Source organism: Cinclus cinclus, chromosome 4 (assembly GCF_963662255.1).
Source record: "Cinclus cinclus chromosome 4, bCinCin1.1, whole genome shotgun sequence".
NCBI lineage: Eukaryota > Metazoa > Chordata > Aves > Passeriformes > Cinclidae > Cinclus > Cinclus cinclus.
Window position 1 is genome coordinate 61,179,941 of NC_085049.1, and position 26,415 is coordinate 61,206,355.

Consider the following 26,415-nt stretch of genomic DNA (forward strand, 5'->3'; position numbering starts at 1 on the left):
ATTTATGGCAGCAACCAATGAAGAAGTGTTAAGATATATTAGTTGTTTAGCTTAAATAAGTTTTAAATAGAATGAGTCATAGTTGTAATATTGTGCTGTTTAGAATACTGTTTGCTTAGCATGAGTAGCTGGATCTCCTGAAGCCTTGGGCCATGAGCTGTGGATTTCACAGAGATATGCTTTTTGCTGAAATGCAGTTAATTTTCCTAGTAACTGGTACAGTGCTATATTTGGTCTTTAGTATGAGAAGAATATTGATAATACACTGATAATTTAGTTGTAATATTTATCCTGAGTCTAACACTATTTTAGTTCCCCATGTTCTGCCAGTGCAAAACAGAAGATAGGGATGCTACAACCATCAACTCAATAAAATAAGGCAATGGCCTATCAGCATGAAGAGAGAGAAAGAGTCCAATAAGATATTAGAAGACCCAGACCAAAAATCACCACTGGACTAAAAAACTGCTTTAAGAGCACAAGAAAGGCAGGTGTGTAATCTTAAGCATGTAATTGCCTGAGGATTTCTTTGTTCATGGTCCCTGTCTGAAGGCTTCCAGCTCAAGCTGCCATGCTACTCTATTAAATTCTTTATTTTTATAAATTCTGGTGCCTGAGACTCTGTTGTATGAAACCTGTGGTTGAACCCGAATGAGAAGGGCACCTGAGAGCATGTGTGTGTGAGTGATGAAAGGGACACCCACTGGCTCATGGAGCTGCTTACTGTGAAGGGATTTTGCTCTCTGCAGTGATAGTCTTAGGGGGTGTGTGGGTGTGACTCCTGAAACACTAGGGCAGCAACTTCTCCTTTCAAACAAGTTATCAGAACATGACACCAAAAAGGAAAAGAAAAAATGGGACTGAAAAAAGATGAGTTCAGGTCATCTGATTATCCCCATACAGCTAAGGATCCTACATCACAACCATCAGATGGCCCAAAGCAGTTACCCTTTTCTTAACAAGTAGCAAATGGTGTTAACGCTCTGTCAAATCATTTCAGCCACCCTCACCCCAAATCCTTCTTAGATTAAATTCTATTTAATTTAATGGCTTCCCAAAGCAGTGAGCTTCCCAGACCAGTTGCAAAGATCTCCTTCGGAGAGGGGCATGTTATCACCTACACTTAGGGACCAGCCATTGGAAATATCTCCTGGTTTCCATGAAGGATGCGGTGGAACTGAAATAAACTCAAGTCCCTATTCCTTCTGTAGAGCTTTGGTATTCTCAGATCTTCTCTTGAGACCGGGAGTGCATTACAGGATAGGACAACAACTGAACAGTGTTAGTGAAGGTGTCATTCACTGAATGATAGAGTAGTTTGAGTCGGAAGGGACCTGAAGTGTCACCTGGTTCCAAGCCCCCTGCCATGGACAGGGACACCTTTAACTAAACCAGGCTGCTTCAAACCCCATGCAACATGGCCTCGAATACTTCCTGGGACAGAGCATGCACAATTTCTCTGGGTATCCACAACTTCTCTGTAGCTCTGAATTCAGTAGCGGGAGTGTGGGAGAGGGACACTTCTGCAGAGGGAAGATTTAAAAGGTTCAAAGGGGCACAAGAGAAGGTAGGGGAAAATGCCACTGTGGCTCAGGAAAGCTTTACCCCTCAGTGCATCCCCATCAGCCAGCAGGGAGATCAAAACACACTTGAGCCAGCTTTGAAAACCATCAGCTGAGCACTGCCTTGCAGGCTGCTGTGATAGAGAAGCAGCCCTGGAAGGAGATGTACCTCAAAGGTGGAACACCCCAGCCAAGACTGTGGAGCCAAGAGAGCTGCAGCCTCGTGGCCATGGCAGCTTCCCCACAAGCTCCTCCTTCCTCTTGGCCTTCCTCACAAGGAAAGGTCTTGCTGACCTGGGGCAAGGACCTGCTCCTCTCCTGAGCCCAGGGTCACTGCCTGCAGGAACAGCCTGGTGCCCTGCTCTGGTGCCCAGCTCTCCTGCTTGATGCAGATGTCTGTTTCTGGAAAGCAGGAACTGGGAACAGCATTGAAATCCCACTCCAGCAGGATGTCGATTTTGTAAAAATAAGCCCCTTTATCTCCCTCAGCTGCAGGCTAGTTCTTAAGAGCATTAGCAAAGGGTTAATCCATGTCATCTACTCAGCATTTTGAGCACAAGTGTGGTTATTGTGTCACGGGGGTTTTGCTGAGCCTGTTCATTCCGGGGCATGTGTGACAAGACTTACTGCTGCTGACCCTGTGCAGAAGGCCATGCTTCTGGCATCTGCTCAGTCCACAGCTATTCCCCATCGGGACACATCCAGCAGCAGGGAGGAACACTGCCTTAGGCTCTTCCCACTGTCTTCCAGCCATCAGCAGCAGAGGGACCAGCTGGTAAGCACCAGCAGGAGAACGTACACAGATTCCAGGCTCAATACAAGGACCACTTCAGGGTCACTCCTGTCCAGACAGATGCATTCCTCGACCCCAGAGGGCTGCCTGCACTCCAGCTCCCAGGAGATAACTGGGTTTGCACCCAGGGCATGCCCCAAGGCAGGCTCCTCTGCCGTCAGTGTCACACTGTCACACACTCCAGCCTGCCTCAAAACTTTTACCTTTATTGCACGAGCAAACAGCAAAATTCCTGCAGTCAGATAGAGAAAAGAAAAAAACAAAAACTCCCAAGAAACCAGCAATATGCACTGAGACAGGGAGGAACTCCTTGGTCAGCTCTCCAGGGGGAGCCAGGAAAGGTTTAAGAAGGATTAACCAGAAAAGTGAAGAAATGAAAGTAGTTTCTGAGCAAGATCTTCATGAGGCATAGGGAGTTGAAAGAGGTTTTTCTGAGAAATCAAGTAAATCTCTTGGAGAGAAGCCCAGAAGTACCAGCCCAGCCAAAAAAAAAAAAAAAAAAAAAAAAAAAGACTGAGAGATGGATGGACAAACAGAGCAAGATTAAGGCATTCCCACATCCAAAGTCCCATGGAGGTGACAAGAAACCTCTCTGCAAGTGCATGGAGGGTCAGAGTACTGCTGAACTACCCCAAGTGGGAGCAAGAGCAGGTGCCAGTGCTGAGGAGGGAGGCAAGCAAAGTCCAGTCACTGCTGGCCCCTCAATTCCCTTCCACTCCACAGATGCCCTCATCTGCATCCCTGTGTTAGGATGGGATACTGCAATAGCTTGCTCCTGTCCTGGCATTTTTATTTCTCCATTATGCACTACAGTAGATCACACTAAGATGGTAAGACCATTCTGGGTTTTAGAAACAGATATTCATACATCCAAGGCAACATTCCCCTGCTCTGAACCCACTCGTGCAGCCATAGGCAGCCAAGCACACTGGCTACAGCTAAAGGCCACAGTATAAAAGGAGAAAGGAACAAACACAGACCCATCTCGATGCAAAGCTGTATTTGTGCCAATGCTAATTAGTGAATAACAGCCTCTAACCCTCATACCTGCAGTAAGTCAGGACAGACAAGGATACAGCACAGTAGAGGCAAATGAAACCCACAGGGCCAGGAGAGATCCAGGGGATATAAGGATGGGAGAAGAGAGCCACAGCAGGGGATGTTCCCAAAGTCACCCCGAAGTCCTGCTGGTCACACAGCTGGTGTGCTGGCTGCTGGGGAGAGCCTTGGCACAAAGACATTGCCTGCTCCAAAACATCTGGCTCTCCAGTCCTCAGGAAACATGGAGCATTCATGGGTGTACACAAGTGACCAGGCAGGTAGGGATAGGTAAGAGCATCACACATTCCAGGAGACAAGAGCTGATTGCTACTACAGCCCTTCCACTTATAAAATATCAGGGCCTGAAATGACAGGCAGACATGCCAAGCAGGAAAAAGGAAAAACAGATTTCTTTGCAGTTCCCATAGTGGCAAAGCCAGCAGAATTGCTGCTATGAAACCCTTTTGATTCCCATGGCTCGTATCTCACTCCACTGACGTTGACAGAAAATCAGCCCTAGGTTCTGGCAGGAAGGGAGAGGCGAGTACAGGAGGGTCTGCAGCTTAAGAGTCTCAGCAGTGAGCTCGAGCATAGATTTTGGCAGGTAGAGGAGGAGGAGGATGGCTCCTGATGTGCAGCTCCAGCTCCTGGGGTGATGTTAAAAGCCAGTCTCTGCAGACAGGGGCTGTAAAGGACAGACCCTAAGGGTTTGCTGTTTCTCACTGCCTTTCCCACATCTCTTTTCTTTCTCCGCGGGGCTCTGGAGGCGAGCGGCCAGAGCAGTGCTAGGAGAAGGGACACGGGGCTTGTGCCGGCGCAGAGGAGAGGCAGGTGCCGGGGGAAGAGCGGCTGCTAGCTTTGCTGCTCAGGGCTTAATGCACTAAGAGCCCAGCTGATTCCTGTTCAGACGCAAAGGGAAACCTCAGGCACTCGGGGCGGCCAGGCACCCAATGGTGCCGTGCTTCCCCGAACCATGGCGGGACAAAGGTTCGGGAAACGCATCGTCCTTTGCCTGCTGCCCTGGAGCTGCCTGAGCTTTGCCTGGAGCGATGCTGCAGGGCCCGGGACCGCCTCGCTCGGTGCAGGACACGTCAGAAAGGGACTGCCCAGGGACGGCGCCAACGGGACCGATGTGCAGAGCAACGTGTCAGGTACTGAAATGAGGATCCATCCCCGTCCCCCCTCTGCGGGCTGCCTGGGGCCCCACGGGGCAGGCACACACGGGGCAAGGGCGCACGGACGTGCGGACGAAGGCACGGTGATGCTTCTCTCGTCGCACACAGCGGCACGCCCGGGGCAAGCGTAGGGGCCACAGGGTTTTGTGTGGTGGCCACGGCTGCTTCTGTGATACGGGAGAGACGTGTGGCAGCAGAAGCAGTCAGGAGGAGCAGGGAGGGGACTTGTCAGCTGATGGGTTCCTTTGAGAGTGAAATCCTCCTCCATGTTCACATCCATGCATATCGTGATGGACCAGCTGTCTGCTCGGGGTATGGGGGCACTGAACACATCCCTATCCCTAGAGGCTGAGCTGGGACCCTTGGGAAGAAATGGAGTTTTTATTAAAAAAAAAAAAAAAAAACCAAAGAAACAAATCACAAATAATCTCAAACTGCTGAGGGTGATTATTTTTCTTTAATCCACTTTTCCACTTCCCAGGGCAAAGCACGTGCCATTCCCCAGGGGAGGGAGACACGGCCTCAGGGCTGCTGTGGGGTGACCACCCCCCCTGGGGCTGGCAGCAGCTCAGAGAGCCCATATCATACTCCAGATCATGGTGACCATTGGTAAAGGCCATAACAACCAGTGCTGGACAACGTAATCACACAAGAGATCCAGTCCAGGCATTCAGCAGCCTCCCTGGCACCACTGAACTACCTCAAATAGACAGCTGCAGTACCTGTTAACAGCACTGCTGAAATTAGAGAAAGTCTGATCTTACTCAACCTGATTTGTTTCTTATCAGTCCTACTGGGCTAGAAGCCTACACCATCTCAGTAAAAGCAGAGGGAAATCACACCTCTCTCTCACATTAGCTTTACTATTCCACTTGGAATTCCCCACAGAAGTTCCCCCCAAGCTAGATAAAGCACGTTTCTGCCTGCAGGTTTTAAACTTGGTTAAATTTGAGTTGATCAGAGTATTTTCCTTTAATTTAGGACATTGATACCCATGAGACCCATTACTACATTTTCTTGGCCTTTAGGTAGAATATCTGGAGGGGGGGCCTAGAAAACACACGGTCAGACTGCCATTCTTTTTGGAGCCTACCTAACTTTTGGCTTTCCCTAGGTATTAGTGCAATGCAGAAGAGATAGTCTAAGCAGGATAACTAAATAGCTCTGAATATCTGTGAATTACAAACTAGTCTACAAAATTAAAGGCTGGGATGAAAAAAAGCCTGTCTCTCTAGCAGAGAGTAATATATCTTTGCGTTTTCCAACAAACAATATTCTCCCAGAATACTGTGTTATTAAAAAATATTGTCTTCCTTTCCCTTCTAAAAATTGTTCTCTGCGTATGCTCCCCAGCCTGCACCTTTCCAGTCTCACTTCTGCTGTTCTGTCGCTGCCCCCACTGGAGAGTCTCTGCAACTGAAAAACTTATTTTCCAGATAAAGCTGCTAGACTTTCTAATGTATTTCCTTTGGACTGTGCAAAAAAAAAAAAAAAAGAAAAAACAAACAAACAAAAAAAAAAAAAAAACAAAAAAAAAAAAGCAAACACACACACACACACAAAAAAAAAAAAATCCCAGAGGGGCCTGACAGCCCTTTCCACAGCATCACCGGGGGGCCTTTGTCACCACCTACACTGAACATGTCCCCTTCTCCCCCAGTGCCATGCACAGCTCTCCCCCCACCACGCTATGGATACTACTACGTGGACAGAGGCTCGGGAGTGTCCTTGGGCTCGGTGCTCGTGTACTGGTGCCAAGAGGGATACCAGCTGGTGGGCAGCGAGAGGCTCGCCTGCCTCCTCCAGGAGAGCACTTCATCCTGGAGCCACCCCCCACCCCAGTGCCAGGGTAAGGAGCCCTCGGGTGGGAGCAGCCCCTGCCCCACATCCAGGGCCTCAGGAGGGTGACCCTGAACGGGGACGAGGAAGGTGTGGCTTGACCCAGCCAGCTGTGGTCAGCACTGCTGAAATGCCTGCTCCAGCTGCAGAACTGCAACAGCGTTTCAGGGGCTGCAGAAGGCAGGGCGGGTGGCCAGGGGCTGAATTCACCTGAGATCAGCTCAGCAGATAACCAGACCTGCCCTCGTTCCCAGCAACTGCTGCTCAAGTCATCAGGCTGGGTCAAAAGCTGCTACCAGCTGAGACCTGACTCCTGGTGCCAGGCACAGAGGGCACTGCCAAAAGCTTGCACAGCAGGAAGAAAACTGAGTTTCACAGTAACCCAGGATATGCTGAACACAAGCAAGTGGCCTTCCTTAATACTTTTCAACTTTTCACCATATTAACTTTGTTTCCCTATTTCGCTGTTTTCTTTCACCCTGTTACATTTTTCAACATTTCTTTCAACCTTTCTCGCTTTTAAACATTTTTTCCCTTTTAACTTTATTGCATTTTTCCCCCTATTTTTCCTGTTTAATCTTTCTCCTTTCTGTCTTTTAGGCCTTAATTTCTACTACCCTTACGCTTTGCGCAAGACACATCAAATGCTTTATATTTTGTGCCCCGTGTGATGATTTTATATGAAATAGCTGAAAAAAATATGACGCGTTAATGTGGTTCCCCCGCCCCCTCATCAACTTTCCGGCGTATTGAGCCGGCATGCCATCACCCACGCTCACCATTAGCTTTTATAATGGCTGTTAATAGATATTGTCCGGCACGTCACTTTGGGATTAGCTGCAGTGGGGACGGCAGTACGGGGGGGGTCCCTTTCCCCGGCCCCGCTCACCGCCCCCGCCCCTTGCCCGCAGCCGCCCCGCAGCCCTCGGGCCCCGGGTCCCGCATCGCGGTGGCCGCCTCGCTGCTGAGCGGAGCCATCATCCTGGCACTGTCCGTCTCCTTCGCCGTGTGCTGCTGGCGGGACAGGGCGAGGAAGAGCCGCGAGGGGTGAGTACGGAGGTGGTGTGGGAGCGGGCGGTGGGTTTGGCAGGAGTGAGGAGCGGCCGCGGGAGCTCAAGGAGAGTCGCTGCTGCCATCTGCTGAGAGGACACGCGGGCTGAGCCCACTCGGGACGCTTGTGACCCACCTGTGCCCTCCCACAACCCTCCCGCTCACACATCTGGAAGTAGCGAGCGATAAAAAAGGTTAAACCGCTGCTCCAAAGCCAAGGTATGCTTCACTGTGGAAAGGGTTTCCATCAGTGGGGATGCTGCTGCTGATTGCAGAGGGGGCTCCTGTTACCTGGAGCTCATGTTACATGTTACATGCATGGGATGCCATACAGAGGGACCTGGACAAGCTCGAGAAGTGAGACCCTGGAAACCTCATGAGGTTTAACAAGACCAAGTGCAGGGTGCAGCGCCTGGGCAAGCCCGGGTATCAACACAGGCTGGGGGTGCACAGATGGAGAGCAGCCCTGCTGAGAAGGACTTGGGGATACTGGTGGATGAGGGGCTGGACACGACCCAGCAATGTGCACTCAGCCCAGAAAGCCAACAGTGTCCTGGGCTGAATCCAAAGCAGGGTGGGCAGCAGGGCCAGGGAGGGGATTCTGCCCCTCTGCTCTGCTCTGCTCTGCTGAGACCCCACCTGCAGTGCTGCATCCAGCTCTGGGGTCCCTAAAGTAAGACATGGATCTGTTTGAGTAAGGCCCAGAGGAGGCCATGAGGATGATCAGAGGGCTGGAGCACTTCTCCTATGAGAAAGGCTGTGAGAGCTGACATCCAGGCTGAAGAGAAGGCTCCAGGAAGATCTCATTGAGCTTGATGTGGCCCTACAAGAAAGAGGGATACAAGCTTTATAACAGGGCCTGTTATGATAGGACAAGGGGCAATTACTTTAAAGCCAAAGAAGGTTGGCTAAGTTTGAATATAAGGAAGATGGGTTTTATAATGAGGGTGGTAAGCAAGTTGCCCAGAGAGGCTATAGATGCCCCATCCCTGAAAATATTCAAGGTCAGATTGGATGGAGCTCTGAGCAACCTGATCTAGTTGAAGGTGTCCCTGCTCATTGCAGTGAGGTCACTTCCAACCCAAACTATTCAATGATTCTGTTAGCTTGGTGATTTACAAAAAGCTCCCAATTATCAGACGAAGAAGAGAACAGACAATACATGGAGGATGGTTGATAGGAATATCACTTTTCTGAGGCTACGTTCAGTACAACTGTCTGCACACAGCCCAGGGCAGGGGAGGGAAAGGAGGAGCATTCTTCTCTGGAAAGAACTGGGAGAAAAGTCATGGTGGGAAGCAGGACTGGACAAGCAGAGGTAGCAGGACCACAGTCACAGAGCATCATCTCTGCAGCAGCACTGTCCAGTGTTCCTGGCCTACACTACTGTCCAGCAAAGATATCCTGGGCACGGACATCCTGTATCCTGGGCAAAGGACCAGAGTAACAGGGACCATGCAGCCTAGGAACACACCTTTAACCAAGAGCCTAACTCAGTATCAGAAAGGCACAAGGAGAAACAAAACCCAACCGTGCAAGAAAGAGAGAGCATCTCAGTCTTTCGACAGGCACCAGCCATACTTCACCCCATGGGCCTGATCTTCCTTGGGTGGTACAGCCCTTTTCTGCAGGGCTGAAACAGTGTCAGTCCTTTGGTCTGGGAACAGAGGAGGGGGCAAAAAATCATTGGGTGACAGCATTGCCTTAGGATACAAACACGCCAGGTCTTTCCAGCGGTGTGAGTAAATAAAAGCCAGACCACAAAGCAAGCACCTGCATGGGCATCTCTCTCTCACCACCCTGCAGGCAGCAGCGGCATAGGAGGAAAGTCAGAGGATGGAAGCGTGACCCCTCCACCCCCGAGAGGGGCAGGAACGCTTTTGGAAGACTCAAACACTACCACCAGCGCGATTACCACCTCTCCGCCGTCTCCAGCTCCGTGTTCCCAGGGGCATTCGCAGGCTGCAGTAACCTGGCTTTCCAAAGGTACCGTCAGCACCTCTCCCTGCGCTGCTTCACCCTCCCGAGCTCCTCGCACAGGGACCGGAGCTGCTCCCTGACTGCCCCCGGAGGCAGCAGCAGCCAGCTGTAAAAAGCTCGCATCGCTCGGGCAGTCAAGCCCCTGCTTCACCCTCTTAGCTCCCCACCTAGCACCTAAGCACAGTGAAACCCTCGTACCGCTCTTTTCCAAGGGGGAGGGAAGCCAGAGGCTCAGCGCTCTCCTTTGCCCTGCCTCAGCATCACCTGAGTGAGCTGCAGCCCTCTTACCGTGCCCTGTCCCGCTTGCCTTTCCCAGCAGCCCCGCCCAGCAGCCGAAGCTGCCCTTGGGAAGATGGTGCTCCCAGACACAGGCCTTGCCTCGGCCACTGCTGCTGCCGCCTGGCCCAGCCCTGGACAGCGGCCCGCCCGGCCACCCGCCCGGCCACCCATCGGGCCACCCGCCCGGCCACCCATCGGGTCACCCGCCCGGTCACCCATCGGGTCACCCGCCCGGTCACCCGCCCGGTCACCCATCGGGTCACTCTCCTGGTCACCCGCCCGGTCACCCATCGGGCCACCCGCCCGGCCACCCATCGGGTCACCCTCCTGGTCACCCACCCTGTCACCCATCGGGTCACCTGCCCCATCACCCATCGGGTCACCCGCCCTGCAGTGCCCTGCTGCCTGCCCATCTCCACAGCGACCTGCTGCCCCTCCACTACAGAGGCCTGGAGGAACACAAGGTTTTCAGCAAGTTTGGAAAGCCAGTTTGAGAATTTAAGCTGCCATTCCACTTTCCTTCCTTTTCCCCTTTTAACGCTATCAACTCCTCGAGCTCAGGAAAGAATTTCTGAAGAGCCAATTACTGCACCTCTGTTTTCAAATGGAGAAAATCTGACACTTCATGATGAAAAACTTTTTTTATGTAATTCATTTATTTCCCACCTCTGTCCAACAGCGCACATTTCAAACAGGAGTTCCTGGGTAATATACTTTTTAACTGATCATTTTTTGCATAAAGCATAAAGCCAAGTCTGAGCAGCCCCAGCTTAACCCAAAGTCTATGTGTAGACTTGTAGGTTTTGAACACGAGTCTGATTTTCTGTTTAGGGCTCTTTTAAAGGCTGAAAGTGAAAACAGTTACCTGGAACAAAGAATGAGATTAGGTACCTGGAAGCATTTACAATTAATTGCACTTGAATATAGATGGAGACTTAAAGGGTTTTTTGGTTGGCATTCAGAACTTACCATATCCTCTGACTTCTATATGGACGATCCTAGATTTGGAAGATGTAATGACAAGAGGACAAAGCTAGCTAGTCAGGGGAAAACATTAATTTATCTTTAATACAAAGAACTTAGCACGCCTGAAAACCAACAAGCCAACAAAACAACACCCCCACCCAAAAGAAAGAAAAAAAAAAAGAAAAGGAAAGGAAAGGAAAAAAGCTCCAACCCAAAGGCCAAGAAAGCTCTTGGGCGTTTTCTCTCCAGCACTAGAAATTCAAATCACATGTATCAGGACCTGTATCAGGACTCAAAGAGCTAACTGAATTGTCATCAACTGCATTCAGAAAGCAATGACCCCATATTTCTGTCCAACATTTCCTGGGTAGAAGCCCAGGGGCATGTTCCAGGCAGCATATGCTGAGCCTGGCCAGGCAACTTCAGCAAACCTCAGCCCCTGCCTATAGCCCAGGACAGACCCAAGCCTGTGCAGCATGCCCGAGGCACTCTGGGCACACGGGCTTGTGAAGTAATGTGCCATGGGGTCTGCACAGAGCTGCTGTTGGTTTCTCTGGAGGTGCTGGGGTGTTAGAGGAGGGAAGGGCTGGCAGCCCCAAGAACTACTGCATATGCAGGGCTGGGAGTAAGAATGAGCACCCCCAGCATGCCCTGTTTGCTCGAGGATCCAAACTACAATACTCAAATATTCTACAAAGACTGGGAGTTTTAGTGTGCTGACTTCATTTCTGTCAACATTTGCATCACATTTTAAGGCAAGAAGCCTTAAAAAGATGCAAGGTAGCACTTCCTTGTGAGAAGACAAGGTTTGATAATAGATGTTGATACCACTGCCACTTTTCCCTGGAATGAGGGCTAGGGACACTGTTTTTTCTATTAATAATAAATGAATCTATCCCAATTTCACCTCCTATGTAATTTGTTCACATCACCAAGCTATGGAAAGTCTGGAAGTGGGTGCTAAAAGTTTTACAGACTGCTGGAAAATGATGATGTTGACAGTGACCATTTACCAGCATCTGCTCCAGAAGGAAATCTTTCATTCTCTTCAGGACACTGACACCTTAGAAAGGACAGGGAAAACAAGACCTTCTCTGAGCTTCCCTTCAGCTCACATCCTAACCTTACTTTCTCCCCCCTCTTTTTCCAGCCAGGTCTAATGCACAGGGAGGGGAATAATCCTACTTCAAGGTAAGGTGTTCCAAAGAAAAATTGAATAGGATGGGAATGAAACTTCTCCTATCTCTCTCTGTTCTTCTCCTTCGTGTGTTAATGAATCAAAAAAACCTCACTACAATCATCTCTCTCTCCAAAGATAGTTTTGTTCAAAAAATACATTTGGGACTCAGTTTGTTCTTCCTTGGATCTGAGTGAGGCTTTAAAGCCAAAAGATCGATTTTTTTGCTACATAATATTAGAGATTGACACCTGCTTTCACTACAAACTGAAAAAAATGCACATTTCAGATATAAACATCTTTTGCCAAACATGTCCAGAAAGTTGCTGACTTTGAAGTGTCATGACAAAAAGCTAGCATTTTCAATAAAATACTAACATGGTAGTTTTTCGTACAGAGAAAATTGTCAACTTGAAACAACCATTTTATACAATTGATATTTTAAAAATTATTTACTTGACAAAATTGAAAAGTTTCATTGGAGTACCATTTCCCTGACTTTTTTTTTTATTTTTCCGCACGTATGCAAAGCTCAGCTTCCTAACAAAACTATTTGATCCCAAAACATTTTCTTAGTTTCTCCAGCAAGGAAGAGTACACAGCCAGGTCTTCCTCAAAAGTCATCTCCAGTAGCAGGAGAACCAAGAGAAAAAAATATGGGTTAAGGGCAGGAAGGTCAGCTCTATTACAAGTTTCCCTATCTACCCTTTTGTCTTTGCCTCAGGTCCTTGGACAAGCACAGCCAAGAGCTGAGTTAAAGCGTGAAGGGCCACACAGCTTCAGTTCAGGAAGGTACCATCAGTGTGGCAACAAGAAGCACAGTTTGCATTTATTTGCCAAATGAGGAGGGAGGAGGAGGGCAACTATATAGTAGCTTTAAGTAATTTGTAAACTGGAGGAAGCAAACCTCTCAGACTATAATCCTGTGCATTTTTGCCATGTTACTCAGAGGTTCCTGTTGGAGCCAGCGTCCACTGAACCACATATCTTTTTTTTTAAAAAAAAAATTAAATTATATACATTCAATACTCTGCAGAGAGGTGAACCTTGGAACAGAAGGAAACCATCTGAAGAGGGATGGAGATAGCTGCAAGGCCAGTCATTGCCCATTCTGTCCCAGGCAAATGTCACAAACAGTAGCTTTCTGCTGAGTGCCTGAACAAAGCACCCTCTATTGGTTCTTTTTTTAAACAAGATTTTAAGCTTCAGACTTCACACTGTAAACCTCAGCCTGCATGTGTATCTCAGCAGAGCTAAACAAGTTTTGGTCACAACTTTAACTTCTCCAGTGAAGGTTAGTGTACCAGCCTCCTGTGACAGTTTAGCACTGGCAGAAGAGGTCTCAGACACTCTGGAGATCTGACCAAGGTTAATATTGGGACCTGTAACATCCAAATGTTAAAATCTAAAAAAATACTCATTATGAGCTTGAAAAGAATGGCTACCTTCTGGCAGTAGAAGCTTTCTAGTGTAACATTTTAAGTGCTGGTAGGAGGAGGAAAGAGCTGAGCAAGTCTCATTCTCTCTCAATGCACCTCAGACACACACACAGTTTGTCAATTTTTAAAGTCTGAGGACTGGGAAAATGAAATGGCAATCTAGCAAGATTTCACAGGAGACAGCAACAGTAATTATGTGATGCCTGTATCCCACTGAAAGACTCATCTGTGTTGCAGGAGATAGAGCTTCCTGACCATCAGATGTCAGGCAGATCACTCTCCCACAGATTTGAGATTAAAAAGGACTTTCCTGTACTGTTTTCCTCTGCAGTGACACCACCTCTGTTCAAATGACTTCCACACCTAAGTCACTGCATCAGACCACCTTAGACCAGTACTTTTTATCATCAAAACCAGTAACAAATCTGCAGCTGCCAGGTCACCCAACCCACCCCAAACCTTCACAATGCAGCAATTCAGACTCCCACAAGTCACTCTAGTTCCCTCAACTTGTATGGCAACAACTTTGTATGTCCATTTCCATTCTCAAGCCTTCAATCTGACACAGACACATAACATTTATCCAGGGCAAAGGCAAAGCCCAGAAAGCAGGGAAGATGAACATCTCACTCATTTACAGTACCCTTGCATGTAGATCATAGCATTCTGAGTCTATGCCTTTTCTTACACTGCAACCCAAAGCTATGATGATACTTTACCTTTTTACTATTTAAATGCTTTAAAGGTCTCAATTATTAAGAGAACTCAAGAGCTCCTTCCTATTGTTGCCTGGAATCCAAAGACAAAAACTTTCCAAACAATATCAAGAGTGGTAAGAGAAAAAGCAATTCTTTAATGAAAGCTTTTGGGTGCACAGATAATAGCTATATATGCACCTGTGATAAAGGATTTCTACAATTTTTATAAGGTTAATTACTTGATATATGTAGCAGGTACATCCAATAGGAGATCAATTGCCCCAGTTGCACCCTTAGGTCAGCCCCTTGGAGATGGTCCAGGGGCTTCTTTGCCCTATTTCATGTTATGGCTCAAGTTCTGGTGAAAACAAGATGTCCTTGTCAGAAATTCTCTTTTTAAGAATAAGACAAAACAGAATTCCAAGAATGTGTTGGAAAGGTTTATCTTATTATTCAAAAATGTGAGAAAGGGCAGGAAAAATCTACAAAGCTACAAATACATGGACAAGCTAAGAATCTTTAAGAATGACTATCAGTTGAACATCACAAAGAAGGAAAAAACGATGCTGAGATTTGTGCAAAGAGGAAGGAGCACAAGCTCTTAACAGTTCCTGCATCTGCACTCAGCTTGAACAGATGACCACACACCAGTGAAGTGGAAAGCACATCCACTGCTGGCCATGCAGCCACACACTGCTGGAGATGCAAAGCAACAAGAACACAATGCACATATTCATGCCAAATACCACTTTACAGTACATGCTCTGGCCACACTGAAAACTCACGTCACCAACAGCTGGACTGGAGGAGAGGTCGTCCCCCCCCTCAAGAAGTTACAAGTGCCTTATAAGCCCTTGGAGTAGGGCTGGTAACAACCCCAGCCCCCCAAACATTCTGCCTGCCGCCTCTCAGTTTCTTGACATACCTCAGTTCTGAGCAGTGAGTTTTTATTCCAGCACAACAGCTTTCCCCAGAAGGAATTAGTCTCAGGCAATGCAACACCTGCCATTTATGTGTGCTAGAGACCAGTGCCAAGCTCCTTTGGAACTAAGGCAATTTCCACACATTCTGACGAGAGGGATGAACAATAAGCACCCAGCCATCACAAGCTTTTAAAGTGTATTTTTCTAAACTCCCTTGCAAGGATAAGGATGGCAACTAATGCATGACCCTTTCCCTCCCACCAGAAGAAAAAAAGCCAGAAATCTCCACAGCAGCATGACCAGCTCTACCAAACTATAAAAAACTCCAAACTAAACAGAACAAACAAAAACACAAAGCCAAAAACATTCCCCATTTTCCCTAAAATCCAGCATCTTGAATGTTTATGATTAAATTAGCATCTTGAGGGGAAAAAAACAACTTATTGGACAACAGTCTATGACAGAGAAGAAAAACTTAAGTTCAGGAGCTCAGGAAATCTCCAAATGGGGACGAGGAAGGTGTGGCTTGACCCAGCCAGCTGTGGTCAGCACTGCTGAAATGCCTGCTCCAGCTGCAGCACTGCAACAGCGTTTCAGGGGCTGCAGAAGGCAGGGCGGGTGGCCAGGGGCTGAATTCACCTGAGATCAGCTCAGCAGATAACCAGACCTTCCCTCGTTCCCAGCAACTGCTGCTCAAGTCATCAGGCTGGGTCAAAAGCTGCTACCAGCTGAGACCTGACTCCTGGTGCCAGGCACAGAGGGCACTGCCAAAAGCTTGCACAGCAGGAAGAAAACTGAGTTTCACAGTAACCCAGGATATGCTGAACACAAGCCAGTTGCAAGTGGCCCTCCTTAATACTTTTTAACTTTTATTATCATAACTTTCCCCCCCTTTTTAGCTGTTTTCCTTCTCCCTTCTAATTTTTTTTCCAAGTGTGATTAAAAGAGCTCTGTCAAGACATTGCATTTTAAATGCCACATACCTGCTGACACTTGATTTCCAACTAGGCAATGAAAGTTATTAAAGGAAAAAGAATGCAATGGCTCTTTACCTCAGCCAGAAGGTGACATTTTTTCCTCGTCATAATCTAGAAAAATATCATTCTCTTGTTTGATATTAAAAAGTGGTGGGAGGCAGAAGGCCACAGGGCAGGAAACCCTTAATATCAATCCAGCACTGCTCACCCTCAAAGTACTACACCTGAACTGTAAATCTGTTGAAAATGCCCAACATAGTCAACAATTCCCTTCCTTCCCTCAACACAGAGTCATACACATTTTGGAGGAGGAGTCTGGGAGTCTGCCCCCCCCCCTTTACCTTCACTAAACATTATCTACCACATGTGCTGCTGGGTCACCAGCCTTTCAGTCAAGCACTGTTCTTTGCTTAATGCATGAAAGAGCTGCAAGTATCCATACAATACAAGAAACAGCAGACCATGAGCTAAGATGATCATACAGATGTTCTCTTTTCAATAAGTGTTCCTGTACAGAATTTCGTGTCATAGGAAAACTCCATTGATTACAAAAAAAACCAAAAAACCAAAAACAAAACCACCAAAACCTAAAAACAAAACCACACCAAAAACAAAACCCCAAAACTCCCAGTAAAACAAAAACAAAACCCCACCTTTCTCCCCCCCCACCAATAAACCCAACATTTTAGGAGAAAAAAAACAAAGAGGTGAGCTCCACACAGTTGAACAGAGTACAACACCAGCTTGATTTCCAACTGAGGGGACGCAGAATCCACATCAGACAGTACACAAAACTAAGCTAAATGTAACAGAAGCTGCACCCAACACACATCAGTCTGATCACCAATACACTTCACTGTTGTAATGACAATGTTACCCACCAAGAAGTCTTTCTTGGGAAAGCAGCACCACAAGGTAAAAAGGCCACTGTAGTTGCAAACCTTTTTCTGAAGGTTAAGGGTTTGTTAAAGCCAACCACACAAGCTGCTGCATGGCAGCAGGGAGTGTCTCCCAAGCAGCTGAAGCCTGGTTTCCAGTGGCAGCAGACCATGGGCACAGGGTGGCCACAGCACCTCCTAAACTGCAACAAAGGGACAATTAAAAAACTGAAGAAGGCAGCAGCTTTAGGAATTGCTGTGGTATGTAGAAAGCAGTTGGAGCCGATTTGGGAGCCCTGTTAACGTTCAGGATCAGGAAAGGCACCCTCCTAAATGTTAAAGATGGAAAAACATCTAGCAAGTGTGGAAGGAGACACAAAAAATCCCAAACCAAAGATCATTTACATCTTTACCAGCACGTCCAGCAGACAGTTCCTGCTGGGCTGCACCCCCCCAGTTCAGGGGCACCAGTAGGCACTGCCACAGATGAGGCCATTCCAGCCCACAGCACTTCTCTTTCCACCACCAGCAGTTACAGGACATGGCTAGGTGACAAAAAACAGAGTTTGCCTTTTGGGGAGCACTGGCATCAAAGGGTGTGCACCTGGTCCTCCAAGTAACCAGGGCCTACGAGTCATCTGCAGCAATGCTGCCAGTTCAAAAACAGCACATACAGGCCTGTAATACAGAGTAATAAATACAGCACTAAAATGGCAATGCAGGTGAGAGAAGAGCAAAGGCATGTAGTCACCTAGTGATGTTCTGCCCAACAGGTTATTTAGAAACACGTTCTACAGATTCAAGACTTGGCTCCTCTGTACAGTGACTGATTCAGGACTTGTTCTCACTTCCTGAAAGGCCAGTTCCTCACCTCCCACCCCATTTAGGTGTTCACACTTCGTCAGTGGAAATTCCCTTCCTTGGCCCTGCCAGCAGCAAACATTTTCAGAAGGCTGCCAGCCTGAACTATACAGCTCACACCAGGTGACAAATCCTTCTGCACAGCCATCATTAGAATTTCAGGCTCTCTGCCACCCTCGTAAACTACATCAATTAGCATCCCAACCACAAGGCTGCAGGTTTTAAATGTCTTGCAAGTATAAAATCTTACTGGAGGCCTTCTGTTCATTAAGAGCTCTTCATCCCCTGTTGTGAGTGATGGTATTTTATACCTTTATGGGAGGCTGCTGACGAACACAGGAAGTCATAAATTCTCTGCTGACTCTTCAGGCATATTATTGCATGCTTTCTACCTTGAGTGCCATGGTATTTAATTCAGAAAATATAAAGATTTTCATGCTTCAGATTTAAAAGGATACCACCAATAACAGAGACTGACTACCTCTAGCTATTGCCACGAGTAAAGATAGCAGAATCTCTTTAAAAGATCTGAAGTGTTATGCTTTGCCCACCCTTCAATAAAAAAGTTACCATACAAAGAAGTATTTCCAATGGTAAAGTAGTTCTGGTTTAGATGAATAAGAAGAAAACCTCAAACGTGCAATGGCATATGCTTTTTTCCAGATGCAGTAACTAAGAATTCAAGGTTAAAAAGACCAAAAAGCAAACATGAAGTCATCATCAAGTTTTCTGTTTTATTTAAGATTTTAGTTTTAATTCTGAAGAAAGAGGTACATTTCCTTGGTTTTAGTTTTAGCGTCAGGTTATAACCATGTTTATTTATCTGTTTCTTTTTTCCTGTCTTTTCAATACTGCACAAACGTCCAGAAACTACAGGGTTAAGTAAAAGCTGCAGGCAGAGGTCAGAGGTTGCTCCTGATGGTGATCATGTGGCCCCAATGCAGTGCTATCCCAGAGTGCCCTAATCAGGTGAGTCTTTTAAAAAAAAAAAAAAAAAAAAAAGAGAGCCTGACAGAGGAGACAGAAAGACTGAAGTAAATATCACTCGTGTTTCAGCTGCTTATATTACGTATACGCTAGGTATTAAATCTGTGAATACTTTTAAAACATTAAAGTTTACTTGAAATCTAAAGCCAAAATTAAAGAAAAAACTTATTCTTCCCTCTTTAAAACACTCTTTAGCAACATGCCAGTTACTCATAGCTATAAGTGTTTTGTCTTTCAACACACTTCATGTCAAACTCTGACTGATGCAATAAAATCCCCTGCTCAAAAAAAAACCCAAAAAAAAAACCCAAACAAAAAAAAAAAAAAAACAAAAAAAAAACCAACAACAACAACAACAAAAAACAACCAAAAAAAAAAAAAAAACCAAAAAAAACAACCAACCAACCCCAACATAGCAATTTCCCTGTGTAGTGCCACAGTGAATGCAAAATAAATGCTGGGCCACTGCTTGCCCCACATGTTCAGTAACTTCATTTAAATTAAATACCATTTTTATGTTCTTGCATTTGATTCTGCATTGCACTTTTCCCCCTACTGCAGATTGACACTTTTCCACTAGGCAGAAATACTCATGTGCAAAAGAAGTAAGACAGTAATATTCTCCTTAAACATTGAGACTGCATTTTGATTTCTCTCTTTTTTTTTTTTTCTTAGAATGGTTAAAATGTATTTCAAACAGTGTACTTTAAACACTGGTTCTACAGAAACTTAAAAAGCATGGTCATGACCCTGTGATGGCATTGCATTTGGGGGGGAAGTCTGATCAGGAACTGGGTTCTTCAGAAAGAAAGATATGACAGGGAACAGTAGGTGGGCATGGGGAGGAGTCAGGGTGGGACACTTCCTGCATTTCTAACGTTTTGGGTCTTATTTTTCTTTTTTCTTTTTCCTCCTTTCCTAATGACGATCCAGCGCTGAGCTCTGTAGTAGATCTGTGGGGGTTTTACTGGGGGGTCTGAAGGCTGTCTGAAAGCCTGGAGGTGGGGAATGGAAGCTGGTGGGGTTTGAAGGAGGAGAGTAGGGATTCCAACTGGCTCTGTGCAGAGGGATCTGTGTGCCGAAGGGGTTACTGTGGTGCGTCTGTGATGGTGCTGCACTGGGGCCGTCCACCTCTGTGAGGGCCTGAAGAGATTTTAGCCAATGTGGAGGATTGTCATCTTGAAGGGTGTCTAAACTGTTTCCTGTGGAGGCTGGGATACCTAAGGAAAGAAGAAAAAAAACAGGGATACAGGCAAGTCAGAAGAGAAGCAATAAATTGACCGTGAAGGAGGACAAATTTTGACCTAGCAAAAAGCAACAATGAAAAAACATGATTAGTTTGTACAGAAAATGCATTTTACATTATTATGTATAATCACCCTGCCCACAAAAACATTTACCGTTACATTGAGATAGGAGAAAGTTCATCCTCAGACAACTTCTTCATAAAACACACATTTTCCTATCAAACATTCTGCTCAAGAACTGCATCCCTGTCAACATGACCTTACCACACCAAGCTGCCAGTACACTACATGCTTCACTTTTTATTCTGCCTACTTGAATCATGCTTCAGCCTCTCTAATAGGGAAACACAACCAGACAGCCTTATAAAAAGAGAGCTTTATAAACAAGTGGAGTACAGTCCCTTTTTTAAATAACAAAGCCCAGTGATTGCCTTCAGTGCCTCAGGACCAGCGACGCACACACCGGACATGCCATTCAGCAGAAGGGACACCTCATAGATTGACCCTATAGAAAAACACTGATCCACCTGACTGCCTGCAAAGGTCCTGGGCATGCATTGCAAAGTCCTAAGTGACGCTCTAGACGTTCCACAAAAATTCCTGGACCCTCGAGGTTTTGTGGATGGAAGCTGGAAGAGACCACCGCATACTGACTTTTTTTTTTTTTTCCAGATGTAAATCAGTTTGTGCCAAATAACCCATTTGATGGTTTGCCAGTGGAGCTGAAGGAGTGAGAAAGGGTTACCTGTGATGATTGCGGGGTCCATCCAGCTGCCAGGGCTGTCCCAATTCAGGCTGTCGGTGGTGGCAGTGTTGGACGTTGGTACACTGTGGTTGGCGTTGGAGGGGGAAGAAGCATTGGGCAGTCCACCAAAGTTGATGTTAATGTTCGGTAGAAGTGCCCTTAGCCCGTCCTGCCATTCCTTCATATTTAAACTCTCTACAGAACTGCTGTTGTCTGGGAGATTTACCAACAAAAAAAAAAAAAAAATGAAAGATAAAAAAATAAAAAGCTGAAGTTAGAAACAGATGTCCTTCTTTGGTGGGGTATGGGATTTTGCTTTTACTTTTTAAGCTAAGCATTCAATACTTTCCCTGTCCAAAACCTAGGGTCAATGTTTCCATGACTGATAAATTACTCAGAGGGGCTGCCAGGTTTTAAACAAAGTGTAAGGGAATGGGAGAAACATATAGCTCTTCCCCCAATATATATTTCCCCATTTTGATTCAGAGACTCGAATAATCAAGGAGACAGTGGCTCTCCCTCTATTACTAATAGGGGAAAATCTACCAGGTACTTGATGAGAATACCTCTGCTGCAATGTGGCTGCTTTATTGATGGGCAGCAGGCTCAAAAAGGCTGGTTTGTTTTTTTTTTTTTGGTGTATATCAAAATGAAGAAAGGCTAGGTAGGGCTTTGCAATAAGACAGAACGTGAGGAACCAGGGAGGCTGAGGAAAATCACAGATGTCTTTTGTTTTGTTATAGCTTGCTCATTCACAGCCCTAGAGATGTTCTTCCGAAGGAAATGGTAATGAAGCTGGAGGGAGTGAAATTTCCTCTTGCAGTTGAAGAACAGCAGTGAAAATTCTTTAAAGACCATTCAGAATAATTTCCAACACAGCAATAGCCTCAAAATTTTGGTAAGAAGCAAACCAGCTGGACACCAACCAAAGCAGTCAAGTCTCAACTACTTGCCTGAATGTTTCCAGACATATTGATAAAGAACAACAGGATAATGTGGCTATTAGCACTACAGCAAATGATCCCTCAATACGAAAGTTAGACCATGCCATCTAGAACAGGCTATCCAGTTCCACGATCCATCTCTCCCTTTAAGTATCTCAAAGCAGGACAAACCAGACATGAACATTCCAGCACTTATCATCCAATACAGGAAGTCACACTTTATTAGCTTGTGGTCAGTTATATTTCGAAAGGAAGTGTTGAGAGTATGCTGGCACATGGTTGTCTTTTTGACAAATATCTAGAATACAACCTTTTTCTTCAAAACATCTCTGCCTATCCTGATTGAAGAAAGGACCTTCATCTCCACCAGAATTGTTATAAAGAGATACTTTCACAATACTGCTACGTCAACAACAGAAGAGATTTAAGTCTTCCTGGACAATTAGAAGGTATCACTAACTCCCAATCTTATGTTGGAGAGTAAAGAAAACAGTCTCGATTGCTATCAAAACCTGCCCTGGCAGTTTTTCTACAGCTGAATGTTCAGAAAAAAGTGGTTTCTCAAGCAATTACATTTTTGTAACAAAGGGGGGGAACCCCAAATCCAAACAAAAAACCTACTTCTTGAAATCCTGTCCTTGCACAGTTCCTCCTTTTCCCTTTGCAATACTAATGTACCAAATGAACACTTTTAAAGAATTCGGTGCCATAAATTTTTCATTGAAACTTAATCCTGAGATGAAAAATAAGAAATCAAAAGTTTAGAAAGCATTAGTAGAAAATGTCCTCAACAGGTATTTGTTCACAACCCTCTTGAATATCCCTAAGCCCATCTGAGACAAGCTCTAAATTAACTCTTTGGAACTAAAGCAGCCAGCTCATGATCACAGAACTAACTGCAACAAATTCTACATTGTACAACACTAGTCTCCACCTTTTCCCCCCTCACTGCTGCTTCAAAGAGCATGTGCAAAGAAACACAGCTCTGTTTAATTATTCACTTCTACTGCAACACAAAAAAGCACACAAAAATGCTTACTGGGTCCATGCATAAGCAAACATTATCTCCAATACCTGTGAGCAAGGCATCTGCAAGGGCCTCAGTCACCAACTTTACTAACCCTCAACACATCCTCAAAACTCTAGTGTAAGAAAATTAACATGTAGTAAACTACCTGCAACATGTCATCGACGAAGACTAAGACAAAGCCTGCAGGATGTTATAAGGAACAGGACAGGAAAAAATAATGTCACAGGGCATTAGGCCTCCTTGGGCTAAGAAAATAGGTATGGTTTTGTCACGCTATTCTCCGTTTAAAAAAAAGACAATACAGCACACGAGTCAAGAAAGGTACCAAATGTTTAGATACATGATTCTCATGGAATGGAAAAGGCTGGCACTTTCTGGTGAGGAGACAGTGTCTGAACAAATCTACTGGGATTCACAGAAGTCAAGAGATGAAAAGCCTAAAGGGATTCAGTAGCTACCAAAACAGTGTTATTTGCCAGCTGTAAGAAAGTTAGTTGAATAAAATCTTGTGCTCCTAGGTATAAAAGTGACAAAACATAATTACAAAAAATATGTCTTTCCCAAACAGATACAGGCTGTAAGGCAAGCTAGGACAAAAACACCGTCCCCTGACACAAAATAAAACTCCAAGCACTTCACATCTTTGCTGGAGTCTGGCAAGTTTTAAACAGCCCAAGTGAAAATCCACCCCAGAGATAAAAGTTACTTCTACCAACTGGAGGAAAGTAATTTCATCAGAAATCATTATTCCTCCCTCAGCTAGTTTGTTCTTCCTGTTAAAGTCCATGCTTCATGATGAAGCTAGAACCATAGTTAAAAATGAGAAAAAGCTAGCTCTCAGTTAATACAGATCTATTAAAAGGTCATTTGCTTATTGCCTTTCCCTACTTCTAAAGTTAACTGGTTGGAAGGAGTAATTTTGTGACTATTAGCTGACTTCTCAGTTGGACATTACAACTTAGGGGTGTGAGAACCCATACAACACTGTTTCCCCCTCTCAAGAAGTGAAAATCCTGTCTCCTTCCATAGGCTAATCTTAAAAGGCTTAAAGCACCATGCCCACTGACAGTGGGAAAACACAGAAGAAAGCTGGTAAAATCCAGATGACTGCAAAGAAAGTATTTTATAAAGCTATATTATATATATATATATATATATATATATATATATATGAGATTCCTGCCCTCATGCCCTAGCTTTGTCTAGAGACAATAGAGAGACTAACCTGATGAAGCATCACTGAAAGCACCACTATCCACAGGACAAATGTTCTCAAACACACACTCTGAACTCTGGTCTTCCCTCGATGTACATTTCATAATTCTGTCTGGTCTAGTGGAAACTTATTTACAGGGGTGATACCACAGTTCTAGCACTGAAATTTTCCTGTGCCTGAGGTGGGATGTCAACGTGAAACAAAAGCACTTGTATGTAAAATTTGCAAAGTCAACCACTGCCTTAGAATGAAAAAAGGAAAGAAAAAAAAGCTTCATCACAAAAGCAACTTGTCCATCCAACCTAAATTAAAAAACACTTGACATTAACTTAAGCAAATGAATACATCTGAGAAGCCTCAACATTCATTTGTATAAAACTAGTCATTTAACGAATTTCTGAATAAAATCACTGCCCCATTATCACATCCTACTAGTCAACCAGTCAAACCAGTACTTTTACCTCATTCTCTACCTGCAATGCCTTAACACTATTTCTTCAAATCAGGCAAAGCAGTGTGTATTTGGCAGAGAGGCCACGAAGAGGATTAATGGCTGAGCCACAATACTGTTCTGTTGCACATAATCAGTACTTTTGAAGCTGTTTGCACAAATGGCTGCTACACTGTTATGTTCTGTGACTTCCAAAATTCTGACAATAAAACTGCAATCAAGACCCAAAGGTGTTTCAAATTTGGCTGTGTTATTTTGGTGACATTGACACAATCTTTTATATTGATGGGACAGCAGCACTTAGTTTTCTTGGTGTGAGACAAGCCCACTAAATATTCCACAGTGACTATTCCACATTTCAAATTTTATTTTATTCCACATTTCACATTTTCACTGCCCCAATTCTGATACAAGCTTATGATAAAATCTACAGCAAAATTCACCCAGTGCATGCTTAAGTAAATACAACCAGTAGGAAGGATCACAAGACTGTTACACTGAGTGTAAAGCAAGTGTATGTCTTTCCTCTACCAAACTTATATTTCCACACCATCACAAAAGCCTATTTTTATGCTAATCAAGTAAAAACACTAAATACCTTCACACCAAGTCTTAAATATTCTAGTCCCACTGAAAAGCAAACAGTCCTGCAAATCTAGGTTGCATTTATTTATTTAAAGAACCCATCAGTGTGTCACATGAGTAATGATGACACACAGTGGGTCAACTACAGAAAAGCTTCAAACAAAATAAAATCAGAGGAAAATCATCATATGAGAGTAAAATAAACTTCTAGCCAATGCCACATACCTGACTGCAAAGAGACTGTCAAGGTGTATTCAGTAACAGAACAGCTGTTTCAACAACCTGCCTGTAAAAAGGCCCTTGTGAAATCTTCAAGGATGCTGAACAATACATTTTGAAGCCAAAGAAAAACGAGAGAATAAAAAGAACAGGAAATACTACCAGGAGTTCATTAAGAGTCTTTCAACTCATTAGAAACAAATGGGGCTACCAGAGAAGCACACCCTTTCAAGTGACATCTCTGGGCCCAGTCTCTGCTTTGTGCTACCCATGTTCACAGATAGGATACATCATATGTGCTTCCCCTGAAACAGCATGTTGTCTTATTCTGAGAAGTTGATTTGGGCTTCCCTATTTTCATCTCAAAATGACTTTCCACTACTGGTATTTCTGTTTTGAGAACAGTTGTCCAGTACTTCCCTGTGAGGGGGAAAGAGAATGGAAGGACAACTTGTTGCATCCAAAATATAAATTATGATCATCACATCACATAAACTCAAAAGCTTTTCATCCAAAGGGTGTGTACTTAAACTTATCAACAAAACAGTTATAATAAGAACTACACCTGTTTCACTTCAGTATGAGTAATAAGCTTGTTTGCTCATGAAAATTTTTTAACCATGAATAAAATCTCATTTAAACTTCTATGACATGAAGGATTTCTCTCTCAGCTTCACTGACTCTCTGTAACTATGATTCCTAGTAATCCTACAATGGTTAAACCAAACAATGACATTTCATCCATTCACAGAGGCCTCAGAATGTTACTGGCAGATTACAGAAGATGGAAACTGTCCACATTTAAACAGCAGTGCTGTCATCAGGAATACAAGTAGCCACTTCATCATATTAGGGAGACATCAAGTGACAGAAGCACTAGAAGGCAAAGCTGTTTGCAGTGAACCTTTAAAAGCCTTACAAACACTGCCTATACATGGGAAACAAATGGACAATTCACAAAACCCAGCTTTCTAAGTGCCATTTCAGTGTGAATTTCAAATGAAAGTCTTAAAGTCACGAGCTACAAGAGCTGGAGAAACAAAAGATGCACACACACATACCATCTATGTACATACACACACCTACAAAATTGGCTTCGGTAGACAGGAGACACCAGTCTACTGTCACCTTTAAAATACTGCAAATAAAGCACATTTTTATCTGCTCCATATTGATTTCCATGGTTACAGTAACTCCACTCAATTTAAAAGACAGACATGTAAACAGAAGCACACTATTCTTTAATGTCAAATAAATCCAACTGCAACTTAACTTGCCAGTTAGCCAAACTATCAAGTAGAATACATTAATTCTAACATACACACTTAAAAGGGGGAAAAGAAGATTTTCTAA

The 26,415-nt window shown here is 44.9% G+C and overlaps 2 protein-coding genes across 10 annotated transcripts in view; one reads left to right on the forward strand and one right to left on the reverse strand.

The window, feature by feature from the left end:
• Positions 1–4,369: 4,369 nt before the first annotated feature.
• On the forward strand, positions 4,370–10,213 carry LOC134043260 (sushi domain-containing protein 3-like). The gene is made up of 6 exons (XM_062491405.1): positions 4,370–4,547; positions 6,232–6,420; positions 7,322–7,457; positions 9,267–9,446; positions 9,757–9,924; positions 10,114–10,213. The coding sequence occupies exons 1-6, from the start codon at positions 4,370–4,372 to the stop codon at positions 10,211–10,213; spliced, it is 951 nt and encodes a 316-aa protein (XP_062347389.1).
• Positions 10,214–18,069: 7,856 nt separating this feature from the next.
• The window catches only part of CNOT4 (CCR4-NOT transcription complex subunit 4), a 43,813-nt gene continuing 35,467 nt past the window's right edge, over positions 18,070–26,415 (reverse strand). For 6 of the 9 annotated variants that reach the window (XM_062492337.1, XM_062492335.1, XM_062492331.1 and 3 more), the window contains 2 exons: positions 20,618–20,830; positions 18,070–19,845 (listed from right to left, as the gene is read on the reverse strand). In XM_062492337.1, coding sequence (XP_062348321.1) covers positions 19,544–19,845; positions 20,618–20,830 — 515 coding nt within the window. In that variant the 3' untranslated portion in view covers positions 18,070–19,543. The remainder of the gene's footprint in view (positions 19,846–20,617; positions 20,831–26,415) is intronic. The other 3 variants (XM_062492336.1, XM_062492333.1, XM_062492334.1) reach the window with 1 other exon arrangement.